A 16,310-nucleotide genomic window follows, 5' to 3' on the forward strand; every position below is an offset into this window, starting at 1 on the left:
CGGACTGAACCAGCTGGGATGGTTAATGCCACAGCATGGGATCCTGATGGTGCTGGATATACACACAGCCAATATATCCATAAATATAATGGCTGTGTGTATTTCCAGTGCCATCGTGTGACATATTTTCTTTTTGGGGTGATTGATAAGTGTTTTAGTGAGATCCTATTTTTGTGCCAGACAAGAGGCTGCAGGTTTTGCGCACCTATTACAAAGCAATTGTTTTTATATAAACAGCATGGGCTCCCCCTGCAATTACATTAACCAGCCCCAAACTGCTCAGCTCAGACCTGGAATTCCTCAGAAATTGAGGACCCCAAAAATAAAATGGGTCCCCACTTCTATTTTTGGTTAAATAAAAGTTAATAATATTGTTCATTACAAATGGACTATAAGTTCCAGACTTCCTTCCCCAACATGCAGGCACTTGTGTAACAACAAGTGCCAGCATGTTCGGACATTAAGAGCCCACTGGCAGCTGTAGTCCACTTTTAAAGGAAATATTAAAATAAATACAGTACCCATGCACTATATTTGTAAAAAAAATAAAACAAATTCATACTTACAATGTGTACAGGGGATGCAATCGGGAAACCGGAGGGTTAGGGTTAAGTTAGGGGGAGGGAGGGTTAAGGTTAGGCACCCCCGGGGGGGACTTAGGGTTAGGCACCCCCCCGGGGGACTTAGGTTTAGGCAGCGGGGAAGGGGGTGTAGGGTTAGGCACTTACAGGGGGGATTAGGGTTAGGCACTCGGAGGGGAGGTTAGGGTTAGGCACCCCTAAGGAGGGTTATGGGGATTAGGTTAGGTTAGTATATACTTACCTGAGGACGAACGGTATTTCCAGCTCTGTCGGCCTGTTGCTGCTGGGATCTGTCCATCTGTCGGGCTGCCACTGCCGGGAGTCGAACCATGCGGCCAATGGTATTTCATACCGATTCCTGTATCCGTGGGGATCAGTGATCCTTTTTTTTATTTTCCTAAAGCCTATGTCTACATGGACTAAAGATTTGGTATGAATTTTTTTTTGAAAACATGTCAGAAACATTAACAATGAAGTAGAGACCCATGTAGTATCGAAACACTTTAAGGAGTTATATAATTGTGATCCGCTATTTCTGAAACATAAAGGGATAGAAGTGGTAATAATAGGTGAATAAGGAGGTGACCTTGCTTTAAAGCTATCATCTATCATGTAGAAATATATTTTGGATTTCTAGATTGGGGCCTGATTCAGCAAGGAAAGCAGTTGGCCGATTGTTGTGTACTGCGCATGCATATGCATCGCAGTGCGCATATGTGAACCAACCATCGCAGAGTGATTGGCAGGAAGTGCCGTTTGGGGGGTGGTGACGGGGGGGTCGGCCGAACGCAGGCGTGCTGGTGCATTTGAACGCCATTGCATGGACATGCATAAATTATCCACTGCGATGCCGTACGCAGCCTGAGGCTTTATAGCATGCGCTGAAGTAAGCAATTCCTGAGTAAGGTCTGACCTGCCTTAACTGTGTGTGAGGCTGCAATGGTACTCGATTGTACCAATGTTTTCACACTCTTGCTAAACATTACGGATGTGTATGTAAAGTAAAGTAGGCGTCCTTATGTAGTGCTGTGACGGCATTGCAATCGCTATGGCTTAGCATACTATCGCAGTGAATGGCAGGAGTATGCAATATTGCGTAGCCAGTGGCATAAGTTCACCCCAGTTGCCCGGAGGCAAGTTGTAGTTTGGCGCCCCCCCCCCCAAGAAAAAAAGGGAAAATAAAATGGTGAATATCTGTCTATCAATCTATACATGACACATGCACGCACGCAAACACACTGAAATAAAATGTTTCTATTGAGCCTATTTCCTGAAGTAAATTTGCAGGATAACCCCCTGGGAGAAAACATCCATTTCTTGAGCCATCTGCAAATTTACAGTATCCCCCAAATATATCTAGGGGGACCACAGCAGATATCAGAGACTTACCCTAACTGCAGCGTATTCCTAACCCAACTACAGTCTAACCCTAACCGTAGCCTAACCCTTCTCTCACTGCAGTCTAGCCCTAACCACCACCTAATTCTAACCCCACCCTAACTGCAGGCTAACCCTAACCGCAGCCTAAACCTAACTGCAGCCTAATCCTAACCATAACCAAAGTACAGAATAACCCTAACTGCAGGCTAACCCTAACTGCAGCCTAATCCTAACTGCAGGCTAACCCTAACCATAACCTAATCCTAACCCCACCCTAGCTGCAGTCTAACCCTAACCACCGCCTAATACTAACCCCACCATAACTGCAGGCTAACCCTAACCGCAGCCTAACCCTAACTGCAGCCTAATCCTAACCATAACCTAAGTACAGAATAACCCTAACTGCAGGCTAACCCTAACCATAGCCTAATTCTAACCCCACCCTAACTGCAGGCTAAACCTAACCACTGCCACATCCTAACCCTAATGTAACTGCAGCCTTACCCTAATAGCAGCCTAACCCGAACCTCAGCCTAATCCTAGCCATAAATTAATGTGTAGATATTCACAATGATGACAACACGTCAATGTTGACATTGTGAATGTCGACATTATGAACATGTTGACATCCTGAATGTCAACATTATGGTATTGACATTCTAAATGTCAACCTGATTACTACGTAACCTTCAGTACTCATCATTTCTAATAAATTTACAAATGAGTACATTTCATGATTTATTGATTAAACTACATATAATTAATAAATCATAAGTGTAACATGTACAGTAAGTGACTTACCTTCCATGTGGAGAACAGGATACACTGGTGCTGTAGCTTCCTCCCAGGATGAGACTGTGTCGGTGTCTGGAAGGTCATGACAACTCTTGGTTCTCCCTTCTTTCAGGGTTCATTTTCTGCTGAAGTTGAACTGAAGTGGGGAATGAAGGAATTGGGGGTGGCACGGATGGGGGGGTTTGGAGCTGTGAGGGGAGAGAGAGCAGGAGAGGGGAACCTGCCTGGGGAGGGGGAGTCAGTAGTGCTGTGGATGGAGGTGCCATGGATGGGGGGCTTGGAGCTGTGAGGGGAGAGACAGCAGGAGAGGGGAATCTGTCTGGGGGAGGGGGGGTCAGGAGTGCTGTGGATAGAGTTGCTACAGATTGGAGAGGTGTTGGAGCTGTGAGGAGAGCAGAAGAGAAGAACCTGTGTGTGGGGGGTCGGGGGGCTGCAGATGGGGGAGGGGTTGGAGCTGTGAGCAGAGAAAGCAAAGAGACAAACCTTTGTGGGGAGGAGGGGGGGTCGAGGGGGCTTCGGATAGGGGAGGAGTTGGAGCTGTAAGGAGAGAGAGCAAAGAAGCAAACCTGTGTGAGGGAGGGGGGTTAGGAGGTGCCGCATTTGGGTGAGGGGTTGAAGCTATAAGGACAGAGAGAGCAGAGCTGTGAGTGTAGAGAGAGATTAGAAGGAAACCAGGGAGGGGGGAAAGGGTACCGCGAGCTCCGCTGCATGTGTCTCTCACTGTGTGGCTCTGATGCTGAGCAGTTCTGTCTTGGTGGGTGAAGGAGGGAACTTGAATGGAGGAGCTCTGCTCGCGAGATGTCAGCCTATTCTCGCAGTTTCAGAAGTTCAGAGCTACTCCAAGCTATGGGCCTCTGACAGGTGCCGGCGTGCTTCCAGTGCCCGTTAGAAAGAATAATACACACTCCTCTGTCCTTAGCAGTAGGAGGCCCCGGAACGTCTGGGTGACAATGGAGCCAGGTGCTCCCTTCAGAGCTGGCGCCCGGCGGCAAATGACTCCATTGTCTCTGGTAGTTCCGCCACTGTGCATACCGTAGTGAATCAGGTGCTTATTATTTTGAAGTAGCGCTGTTTAAATGACTGATTGTTTCCCTTTAATACACGTTCGATTGGGTTCATGTCGGGCTAAGGTGGTGACCACACCATTCATCTGAACTCTCCAGAATGCAGAAGGAACCAATTCTGGACAACTTCTTGCTGGAATATTCCATCATTGTGAGGTACATGAAGGGCAGCATATGGTCATCAAGCCATGCAACATAGCGGTAACCTATCAATGACATGTTCAGATGGACCAATGGTCTCAACCCATGCCACATGAACACACAGCACACCATTATGGAACCACCATCAGCCTGTACGGTGCCTTGTTGACAACTAGGGTCTATGGCCTTATGGGATCTGCACCACTCCAGAACCCTATCATCAGCCGGAAACAATTGTAACCATGACTCCTTGGACCATGCCAAATGTTGTCAGTCTTCCAGTGTCCAATTAGCAATGTTACAAGCCCAAATGAGGTGGTGTGTTCAGTGTAAAAGTGTTGACTGCACTGACCTGCTGGAAGTACCTCCTGCATTGAATGTGGATGCGATTTGAGCCAGTTGCTGCTGGTCACATTCATTTAGCACCTGTGATCAACGAATGCGCTGTCCACAGTGGGTGGTAATGCCTTCTATGAGGTATTCCCGGTACACACCAGACGCCATAGATCGAGGAGTTTTGAATGCCCAAACAACTTTGAAAATGGAATTTCTCATCCATCGGGCACCCACTTTCATGCCCCGTTTGAACTCTGATAATTCAAGTAGCCTTGCCATGAGTAGCATAGCCAGTGCTCAAACTGACTCACAAGATGTGAGATTACATCTGATTCAGGTCTGGGCATTTGCAAGATGTCACAGTATGGGGATAACACCTACCATTACCTTTACATACTGTTGTCCTATGACTTTTGGCACTTCGGTGTAAATATGTTGGAATGTTAATACTTGTACTTGTATTACCCTTTTTTTAAACTAATAACTGATATATGAACTTTATTATAGAATTCCCCTGTCTACATTACCTTTTGATTATTTATAGCTTTATTATTTTATAATTGCCTGTATTTATTTATTTATCTATTTACTAATCTGTCAGATACCACCAGCTATGGGCAGAAAATTATGTATGTGAAGTACACTGTGCAGAAGTGGAGCATGGCCCTTTTTTGTACATCCACTGAAAGCAAACTCGACTTGGGAATTTACCACTTCTGGTCATTGTTCTGGGGCTCTTTGCAGAGCTGCGTGTGTATGCATGAATAAACATTGACCATGGCTGAAGTGTGATTTACACATGTTACTATATTAGATAGATGTAATCAGAATTGTGTTAAAACTAGAAGTGAATTGTTTTATTTGGTGCAAAGTATAAATATGGGCAGTGGGAACTCTTACCTGTAACCCCTTAGGAAGTACCAATCGGCATAACATGGTGGGATACCTGCTCCTGTAGACACTATTCCGCAGGAGGCTTCATGTGAACTGACTTGCTGGTGCAAGACATTTTCTGGCCAGAGGTTCTTCAACCTGGTTGTTTCACCCCAAAGATCTCAGATAAGCTTTCTTAATGTTTTATTCATGCATGGGCATTTTATATTGCTTGAAAAAATAATTGGTTCATGTTTACAGCATTACACTACGGTACCTATTTCTTAATTTTGAGGTATATTAGTAACTTGGAAAATGGCATCTATCTTGGAGCTGGTTTGTGATAAGGGATGTAGTCAAAATTTAGACAGTCAAAACTTAGACGATCAAAATGTCGACACCAAAATGTCAACTGACACTGTGTCGACATGGCCAAAACGTCAACAACCAAAACTTTGACAGGGTCATAATGTCGACAGTCAAAATGTAAACACAGTCAAAATGTCTACATTGAATTAATAAATGTTGACACAGTCAGAATATCTACAAGCAAAACATAAACATTGATACCCAAAATATAGACGTATGCAAAATGTTAGCAACCAAACTGTCCTTATATTGAATGTCTAAATTATGTCCATGTACAGTATACATTGTGTACCGGTCGACATTCTGACGTACATATTGATTATCGACATACAGTATAGTAAATGTCAACATCTTGGTTGTCTAAATAATGCACCTGTCGACATTATGGTGTCTATGTTTTGAATATCTAAATATTGAATGTCTAAAAAATATAGGCAAATCTTTGATAATGCCCAGATCATTATTAAGGTACCAAAATACCATTCTAAAGGTAATTAGAACACAGATTTATCATCAGAAACTAATAGCTGTTTGGAACTTTCTGCACTATTGTATTACTTACTACCATTGACAAAAATTTAATTCTGAGCATGACCCCTGCCTGGAGTATTCGCTTTGCCCACGCTGTTATGCCCCTGTCTCAACATTTCTCATTTGCTCATTTCTCCTCTCTCTTCAGCAACATTCCTTTTTTCCCCCTATATCTCTTCTTCCTTTTCCTTTTTGCCCCTGAGTGTAACTGTAGGCTTAGTCTATTAGCAGACACTGCAGTGGTAGGCAGGGCCGGATTTACCATTATGCAACCTAGGCGGTCGCCTAGGGCCCTACAGGTCCCAAGGGGCCCGTAGCTGGGCCCACCCCGGTAATCCGGCACTGGAAAGAACCTGCAGTGCTGCTCTGTGTTTTGAGAGCACCAGCCGTGGATGCAGGCCCGGCGACATAGTGGTACCCCCGTCCCGGGCCCCGAGGTTTAGAGGGGCCTCAAGGGGCCTTGGCTGCTAAATTTAATTGACAACACATAGATGCTGCGACTTTCGTCCGCGCCGGCGTGACGCAACTGGACAAATAAACAATGAAGCCGGACCCCATCCCCGGCAAAAGAGCACTGCGCATACGCTATAGTAATGAAGGACGCTATTACGTCATTGCGTATGACGGTGTGCCCGCACTGTCCCGGCCTTCTTATCCCTGCCTCCCGTGTCCCACCCTTCCGTAGCAGCAGCCATCTATGAAGAGCTGGAGGTTGCAATCACACTCCGCTCCAGTGACATTGGGACATTGGCTGCAGGCACCCTCCCCATCATAGAGGCAGCCAGAGCATTGTTACCTGACTTGTGGTCAGTGTATTTGTACATTATTTTAATTAAATACCTGTTCTAATGAAATCCATCTATATATGTATATATATATATATATATATATATATACCCATATGTGTGTATATATATAGTGTGTGTATATATATATATTGTGACACAGTTAGGTTAGGGGGTCCCTCTCCTGGGTAGAGGACTCCTTCCTTACACACACACACAGCAGCAGGGAAGCAGCACACCAGTCTGGATGCAAGTACAAGCTGGTCGGCGCCAGTCTTTATTGTACAATGTCAGAAATAACACAAAGAAAACATAAACGTAAATCCTAGCCCTGTCGGGGCACTAACTTCACAGGTAGTTCCCTCACTACCAGAACCTGGCAGGGCCTAATGCCCTCACCAGCAACAAAAGCACAGCACAACACTCACAGTTAGGTTTTTCCAGTGTCTCTGAGCAAACTCCCTGTCTGCTCTCCCAGGTGAGACCATTAGCCCTCAACACACTAGGCTTATATTGGCCACTCTCAGGTGGAAAACTAACAAACCTGTTACCAGGCTGCGAGAACCAAAACCTGGAGTGGCCGTGGGTGGAGCCCTCCCTCTCCTCTCACCCACAACCCCCAGGTCCCAAACCGGCTTTTCAAAAAGCCGAGACTCAAGCCTGCTACACTGCAGACTTTCTCCTAGGGGTTTAAAACACATAATGACAGGAATCTGGGACAAATGTACCTGCCACAGACCACTTTACCAGTGATCCTATCACAATATATATATATATATATATATATAGGTGTGTGTGTGTATATAAGTAACTAACTTGGACCCCCTCTCCCTGTGTATTCAGGAGGCTTGGCCCTGCTCAGTTATGCGACATGATGTCATCACGTCACATCACAATTGTACTGTCTGGGAGGCAGAGGATGTACTACTCTAGGAGCCATGCAGGTCCGCGGCACAAATACAAGTTTTCCCGGCAGATATATTTGGTGGGGGGATGGGAAAAAGGTGCTGTGAGGAGATGGGAGTGGGGTCTGTGCTGTGAGGGCAGAGGAGGGGTCCGTGCAGTGAGGGCAAAGGGAGGGTCTGTTCTGTGAGGGCAGAGGAGTGGGGGGGTCTGTGCTGAGAGGGGTCTGTGCTGAAAGGGCAGAGTGGGGATCTGTGCTGAGAGGGGCGATCTGTGCTGTGAGGGGAGAGGGGATCTGTGCTTTGAGGGAGAGGGGGTTTGTGCTGAGAGGGGAGAGCGGTCTGTGCTGTGAGTAGAGGGGTGCTCAGAGGTAAAAGGGGTCTTTGCTGTGAGTAGAGAGGGGTGCTGTGAAGGGAGAGGGGTGCTGAGAGGGGTTTGTGCATGAAGGGAGAGGGTCTGTGCTGAGTGGGTTCTGTGCTGCGAGGTGACAGGGCGTTTGTGCTGTGAGGGGAGAGGGGTTCTGTGCTGTGAGACAGGAAGTGGGTTGTGGTTCTGTGAGGGGGCAGTACGTGGTGCTATGAGGGGGCAGTGAAGGGGGTAGTATGTGGTTCTGTGAGGGGGCAGTGAAGGGGGTAGTATGTGGTGCTGTGTGGTAGGCAGTAACTGGGTCATTGTGTGCATTGCGGGGGGTCGATGTGCTATGGGGGAAACAAGTGAGTTGGGATGAAGGTCAGTGTGCTGAATGAGTGATTGCTGTGAGAGGGCAGTGAGTCAGTGTGATATGGACTGGCAGTGAGAGCTATAGAGGGGGCAATCAGTGGGGCCAAACTCTGAAAAGCTTATCAAAAATCAAGTGTATTTATACATACATAGCCGACGTTTCAAGGCGGTGGCGCACCAGGGTGCTGTACAGCAGAATTAATTTGTAATGAAAGTATAGTGCTATGGATTGTTTGGGGGAGGGGGGCCCCAAACCCGTTATCTTGCCTAGGGCCCCATGAGGTTTAAATCCCGCTCTGGTGGTAGGTGACAGTGGTGTGCAAATGAAAGTTAGTCCACACGGTAGATGACTTAAACAGGTGAAGGTTTATTAACTAGGTAGAAACAGGAACAGATAATTACAGGACTAACAGCAAATACAGGTTATCTGGATTGTCTAGTTGCAGCCAGGAGCATTTGTAGGGTTGCTTGGCATTGTGATACACCTAGTATGTACTCTCACTGTATATGCAGATTAAAGTGCAGTGGTGGCAGCAGGATCTCTAGTATGCCAAGCGTTGGTAGAATAGAAGAAATACTATAGGGGTCAGTATATATATATATATATATATATATATCCTCTGTTACAGGGGAGTACGCAGAGAACACATTGGGGGTTAGATGTAGTGGGGAGCTGCATATGCGCAGAAGACACAGGTCCATGGTTGCACCTCCTGTAACAGGCCACTTTGGGTCCTAGTGCCCAGTGGCTACTGTAATGGAGGCAGCATAGGGCTTGCCTCTAACACCTCCCTCTCAATCAAGGCTGTCTCAGGTTACCTGAATTTCAACATGAGCATGTCACATTAGGAAGTCTCACCTGCTGCCAAAAACATAAGAGCATTATGCAAACCTAACATGACAAAATACATAGAGATTTCAAATGTATTCCAGTCCACATTACTGTAAGAAAACATTTAATACATGTGACGTTAGTTACATTTTACTCACAGGTCAGATAAAACACTCTGACTAAGGCACTATCTACCAGCTCTCTAATGAAATGGTGTCTGATAGCAATATGATTGGATCTACCTTGGACTTTAGTATTGGAAAATAAGTATATTGTATTGTACCTCTAATCAGTGGCGTAAGTTCATCCCTGATGCCCGGAGGCAAGTTATAATTTTTTGTCCCCCCGTCACAGCCACTGACACTGTAATGTAGCAATTTCCATGCAGACAGGCTATAGATAGACAAAGGCTGCAACTGATGGTCTGACATGGAGCTCTCCACTAGTGTATGGTGGCTTCTCAGGTGCCGGGAAGGGGTGCCATGTATTCAATATTCAAAACATAGACACCATAATGTCGACAGGTGCATTATTTAGACAACCAAAATGTTGACATTTACTATACTGTATGTCGATAATCAATATGTACGTCAGAATGTCGACCATGACGGTACACTCCGGGTACATAGATACAGCCTAAGTGAGGTGAATATGTTGTGGACAATGAAGCAGGAGCCCCTTCAAAGCGGGAACCCGGCGACAGGCGCCTCCATTGTCTCCCATAGCTCTGCCCCTGCCTCTATTGTTAGATGCAATGTTGATGGCTCATCTACGCTAAAAATAGCTATCTCACACATAGTATCTTTCAGCCATAGTTCTTCTTTGACTGTTTCTGTGGGAGTCATATATTCCTCCTTTGGTAGTAACAAGGCAACTGATGGCTGTTTTCTACTTGCCTGGCTGACGACTGCGTCTGCAAGTGCAAACAGCTATCCAGTGTAGGATCATCTGTCATCTTCATCAGCTCCCCAATCATCATCGCAGAACGTTCATTGCTCTAAAGTTTCTGTTTTCTTCTTTAAGGAACTTGTTCTCCAAAGGCACAGGTTCTCAAACTCGGTCCTCAGGACCCCAAACGGTGCATGTTTTCCAGTTCTCCTCACAGAATCACAAGATAAATAATTAGCTACACCTGTGGAACCTTTCGAATGTGTCAGTAAGTAATGAATACACCTGTGCACCTGCTGGGTGACCTGGAAAATGTGAACTATGTGGGGACCTGAGGGCCGACTTTGAGAACCACTGCCCTAAGGTATCTAAAGCTACACTTGGTCATATGCCAATGCTTACATACATCAAAGTACCCATAGCACTGTGGTTAGGATTTTTTCTCATCTCTTGAATTTCTGCAACTGATGTTGGACATATACCTTTTGAAGTTTTCATGCTTTTGTCTATTTATGGGATTATTGCTTTCACATATGTCATTCCAAACAAGTTAAGCATCACTTCAATGTACAGTAGCTTTGTTGATCTATGGTAAAAATCATAGCACTCAGGTTCTGTATGATCCTCAGACCTATAGTGCGTAAGCCCAAGGTCTTTGAGTTTGAATCTGTCACTTAGTAACTGCTTGACATTGGCTATTTAGTTCTCTTATATATCACTTGCAGGATATTCATAATCATCTTTTGAATCTATGGCATATTTCCACTCTTGCCAGACTCTGCTTAATTTTGATTCTTGGAGGGTTTGATTTTCACAGCTGACAAAGTTTGCAAATTCATCGCTGCACCTTTTAGGAAGTTTTCTTTTGTTGCTCCTTATAGAGCTCTTGCTCTGTTGCTGTTCACTTAAGTATAAGGTTTCAGTCTCTGAAACTTGTTACACTTGTGACACTTGAAACATGTGTACTTTAACGTTTAGGTTTTGCACTCTTTGACAGCAAAATAGAATTCTCAGCATTAGTCTCTACATGTATCATACTATTGTGTAAGGGTTTTCAGCATTGCCACTGCAACCTCCTCATCGTCTATGTGGATGCCTACTGAAGTAAATTGCTAAGAGATAGACATGTTTTTATGTATATTTTCATTCATATTCTTGCATGCATTGAGCTTTGGGCCTGATTCAGAGCCGGACGCAATTAGCGCTTGCTCGTCCAGAAAATAGGGGTGGCTATTCAAATGAACCGTTCACTCTTTGCGGTCTGTTCACGCCTCTAGGTCTGAATGAGCAAACAAAACATGCGAACGTAATTTTGAAAAAACACGCCCCCTGGCCGCTCGCATCCTACGTCATGTCCGCTATTTATTAGATTAATCGAGTACATCGACCAGCGTATGAACTGCTCGCTATTCTTGTGGTTGGTTTTTGCTACCACAATTTTGCGAGCAGTTCTGGCTATAAAATATCCCAGTGACATGGTCAATGACACTGCTGTATTAATTATGCACACCCATAAACGCCCGTTTTGACCTTTAAGCACGCCTGCGTTCGGATCTCCACTCCCCGTTTTCAAGCACCTTCCCCTGTTACCATCCACAAACGCCTCCTCCTGTCACTCAAAATAGCAGGCATTCACTATTTAGCGAACAAACAATTTTCGGCCGCACTGACTGGTTCGCGCATGCGTATTACGATCCGTACGCATGCGCAGTTGGGCAAACATCGCTCGGAACGAACGAGCGGCCTCTTACGAGCGGCTCTGAATCAGGCCCTTTGTCCCATATGAAGTATGTCTTATGTTGATTCTTCTTGTTAGACCTATGTCTTTGTAAGACATCTGTAAAGTCACCCACATAACACATGCAGTTGTCTTCTCATAAATTATGGAGTGTACATGCTGTTCTACAGCTAAGCCTATTGCCCCTGTGGCTCCATACACATCATCTGGGTTTGGATTATCACTTGGGTCACTGGTAACTTTCCAGGGCTTATCCCGCTTTAACTGCATCTCCATGACAAACTTCCATTTGGCATCATTTTCTGAACCCACTAACTATGCGAAGCTCATACTAACCTCTGCACTGTACTTTTTCATCTGTATATATAAAGGATTGGTGTCTGGGCATGCTGGAGGGCTGAATGCATTATCGGCCTGGACACATAACCTATTGGCAGACACTATGGTGGTATATGGCAGTGGTGTGCAAATGGAGTTTAGTTCCCATGGCAGTTGACTTAACCAGGTGAAGGTTTATTAACCAGGTAGAAAAGGAAATAGGTAAACACAGGGTTAATAGCAGATACAGGTTAACTATATTGTCCATTTGCAGCCAGGAGCATTTGTAGGGTTGCTGGCTGTTGTGGTGAACCTAATATGTACTCTCATACTCTATGGAGGTTATAGTGCACTAGTGGCAGCAGTATCTCTAATATGTCAAGCAGTGGTGATATAGTGGGTGTAGGGGTCTGTATATACTGTGCATCCTCCATTAGTGAGGAGAAAACAGGGGCACATCCATTCACTGAGGAAGGACAGGAGGAAAGATGTTGTTGGGAGCCATGAATGTGCAGAAGGCAAAGGTTGGAGGTCATGCCTCTGGCAGCAGCTGCTCTGGATCCTAGTGCCCGGTGGCTACTGTAACAGAAGTAGTGCAGAACAAGCCACTACCACATTTTTAAAGGATTTTTAAAGCAGATGGCCACTCCACCTCCCTGTTCTGTCTTGAGCAAATTATCAGAGTAATTGTGGAAAGCAGGTTCCAAGATGTGGACTTTGTTTTGACTACCAGGCCTATGTAATGCAGTACATGCTAGATCTGATTCAATAATGTAAGAAATTCTATAAATCTTGTTTTTTATAGAGGTGGAATGATAGTTGATGGTCTGAAAGTAATTACTAGAGGGCCTCAGGTAGTTTTCTGTATGTCCAGTGCTGGGAAGGTAATCACATAGAGAGAATTCACAGTACTGTTTACTTCAAACAGAGACTGTCTGGTGGACATCACTTCTATTTGTCTCCTCTTTGCAAGTGGGGATAAGCAAGACAAGGTTCTTAAAGTGTTACAGGGGAAGTATCAGCCTGTCCATTCCCCATGGTCATAAAATCTGGAGTTTTTAAAAAGACATTGAAGAATGAAAACTTGTGGTGGTTTAATAGAATCATGAAGACTGTAGTAAAGGCCTAATTCAGAGTTGAATACAATGCCGATGTTTTCGCAAATGGAGTGATTTTTTTGCCACTGCGCATGCGTCGACGTACATGTACTACAACACGAGGACATGCACTGAAACTGGAGGGAGGTAGGTCCAAAGGAATTTTTAGGAAAAATTACTTCACAGAAAGGGTAGGGGATATGTGGAATAGCCTCTCGTCACAGGTAGTAGTGGGTAAGACAGTAGAGCAATTTAAACATGCTTGGGATAGGCATAAGAATATCCTTACAAAGAACTATGGATAAAATAGGGTTGAGGTTACCAAAAGGTAAAAAGGGCAGACTAGATGGGGCAAGTAGTTCTTATCTGTCATCAAACTCTATGTTTCTATATCTCGATGCTTACATTACTGTAGTCGCATGCTGCAATTCTTATTCGCAGTGTGATTGACAAGTAGGGAGCGTTTAGGGGAGGCAATAGGCAGTGTCAGTTAAAAATGCAGACATGACCATTTCAGGGGCGTTTCACATCCTGTATCTTCAGTCCAGTACATTGAAAACAGGGCTCCGGCAACTCAGTTACGGTGGCCATTCTGAGTGACTATAAACTTACTCAAGGGGCAAAATTTTCTAAGCGGCGGGTTCTAAACCCCGGTGGTTTGTGGCGGTTTGAAGGTGGATTCTATTCTATTCTAAACCCCGGGAGTTTGGTGGCAGTTTTGCAGCGGTTTCTATATGACAGCCCTGTTCTATTCTATTCTAAAATGTGTTTTGACGGCAGTTTTGCAGTGGTTTTGCAGTGGTTTTGGCCTTAGAAAATCATCAGATAGCAAAACTGATGCCAAATCGCCATCAAAACACATTTTAGAATAGAATAGCACAGGGCTGTCATTTAGAAACTGCTGCAAAACCGCCACCAAACCCCCAGGGTTTAAAACAGAATAGAACCCGCCATTAAACCACCAGGGTTTAGAACCTGCCGCTTATTAAATTTTGCCCAAGGATTTGATATTTGCATGATCAGCAACCGATACTACGCACGTTTACCCAGTTGCGGACAGCTTGCGAATGCTCTGCTGGGCATCTCAGTACAATTCCCGGTGTCTGTTCCTTTAGCAAAATATCGCACATCCTCAGCTGAAAAAAATCACAGATCCTGTACTAATAGCGCCTTTAGTTAATTATGGAAATATGGTTTGTACAATTTAAAGAAGAAATTTCATACAAGAGTAAAGATAACGTGTCAGGGGAATTTGCTGGGATCCTGTGTTTTAAATGTACAGTATACTTATCCCAGAAATACAGAATACAGAAGATGTGAGCTCCATTACCAGGCCTGTGTGCTTCATTAGCTGGTGGGTGCTGCATTACAGGGGATTTGTGCCCATAGGTGTATGCTATATTACAACATGTGATGTGCAGTGAATTGCATTAACCATGTGAAAGGGAGAGAGTTAGAGGGGTTAATTTAAGATGCTAGAAAGTCATAGAGTGAAGCATAGGTTTACTGCACAGATGGAAGTAAGTCAATTTTATTACCCACCTCTTAGATGGAGGAGTACATGCCCTCTATAGTGCTGCACCCATAGGTGCTGCTTTCACAATCTCCTTGAAATGTTTTTCAAGTATGTACTACATGTTTTAAGCACATAAGTAAGCGGCAAATTCATTCAGGATGAGCACGGACAACACCACATGCTGAAGCATAATCACCAGGTGAGATGAGTCCTGTGCTGGACTGTTCTTAAATTTGCAAAAATGTCTAAAAAGAGTTTTTTCAACATTGATCATATGTTTTTTACACCCATTTCTTCTTACATTTTAACAAAACGTCTTTTACTTCTTTGTTCTTTAGACTGTAAATGAAAGGATTTAACATTGGCACCAAAACAGTATACACAAGAGCAAACCACTTGTCCAGTTTGGAAGAGTAGTTGGATGTGGGTTGCATGTGCAAAGATGTTATTGTCCCATAGAATTGAATAATGCAGGTCAGGTGAGAAGAGCAGGTAGAAAAAGCTTTATCTTGACCCTTAGAAGACTTTATTGTTAGGATTGCAGAAATTATGAAAATATATGAGACTACAGTGAAAATAAATGAGGTAAATCCCAGTAGTGCTCCTTCAATGTAGGTTAGTATTTCTACTTCAGATATATCACTGCAAGAGATCTTTAGCAAAGGCGTAATATCACAGAAGATGTGGCTGATTCGATGAGAAGCACAAAAGGACATCTTAGATATAAGGACAGTGTGTCCAATAGGGCTTAAAAACCCAGCAGTCCACGCTGTAACTAATAGGTCAGTACAGTGTCTTATACTCATTTTACTATTATAATGAAGGGGGTGACATATTGCAACATAGCGATCATATGCCATAGCTGTAAGCAGCAAAATTTCAGTGCAACTTAATAACACAAATAAGTACAGCTGAGTTATACATTCCCAGAATAAGATTATATTATACTTGGTGATGAGAATATGTAATAGTTTAAGTAGAATACTTGAGGTAGAAGCAATGTCAATGATGGAGAGGTTCATTAAGAAGATGTACATAGGAGTGTGCATGCGGGGAGTCACCCAAATCACAGCAATAATGGTGGCATTTCCACAGACCACAACAAGGTAGGAAATAAACAATATTACCAACATAAAGTATTGGAGTTTTGGGTCGTCAGTCAATCCTTCAAATGAGAAAAATGTTGTATTAAATGTTGCTTCTAATAACATTTCTGTATAATGAAAAAACATGATTTAGATTTTCATATTATTATTACATTCTTTATCACTCAGTAAAAATCATAAAATAACTTTATAATATACAATGTGGGTTTGTGCTAATGAAGGACAGATACAGTGCAATGCTGAAATCGGCCGATATGGGAATCAATGTACTTTTGCGTTTTCAGCTTTTAAAACATTCATCTTCCCAGGTTGCCCAGAGATTCCTTTAGGCCTAACT

At 44.0% G+C, this 16,310-nt stretch overlaps 1 protein-coding gene across 1 annotated transcript; it reads right to left on the reverse strand.

Annotated features, from left to right (window-relative positions):
- Window positions 1-15,148: 15,148 nt before the first annotated feature.
- Window positions 15,149-16,078, reverse strand: LOC148501488 (olfactory receptor 5AR1-like). Its single transcript, XM_088450425.1, has one exon. The coding sequence runs from the start codon at window positions 16,076-16,078 to the stop codon at window positions 15,149-15,151; it is 930 nt and encodes a 309-aa protein (XP_088306551.1).
- Window positions 16,079-16,310: the final 232 nt, after the last annotated feature.

This window comes from Taudactylus pleione, unplaced genomic scaffold (genome assembly GCF_031769625.1).
Source record: "Taudactylus pleione unplaced genomic scaffold, aTauple2 ptg000518l, whole genome shotgun sequence".
NCBI lineage: Eukaryota > Metazoa > Chordata > Amphibia > Anura > Myobatrachidae > Taudactylus > Taudactylus pleione.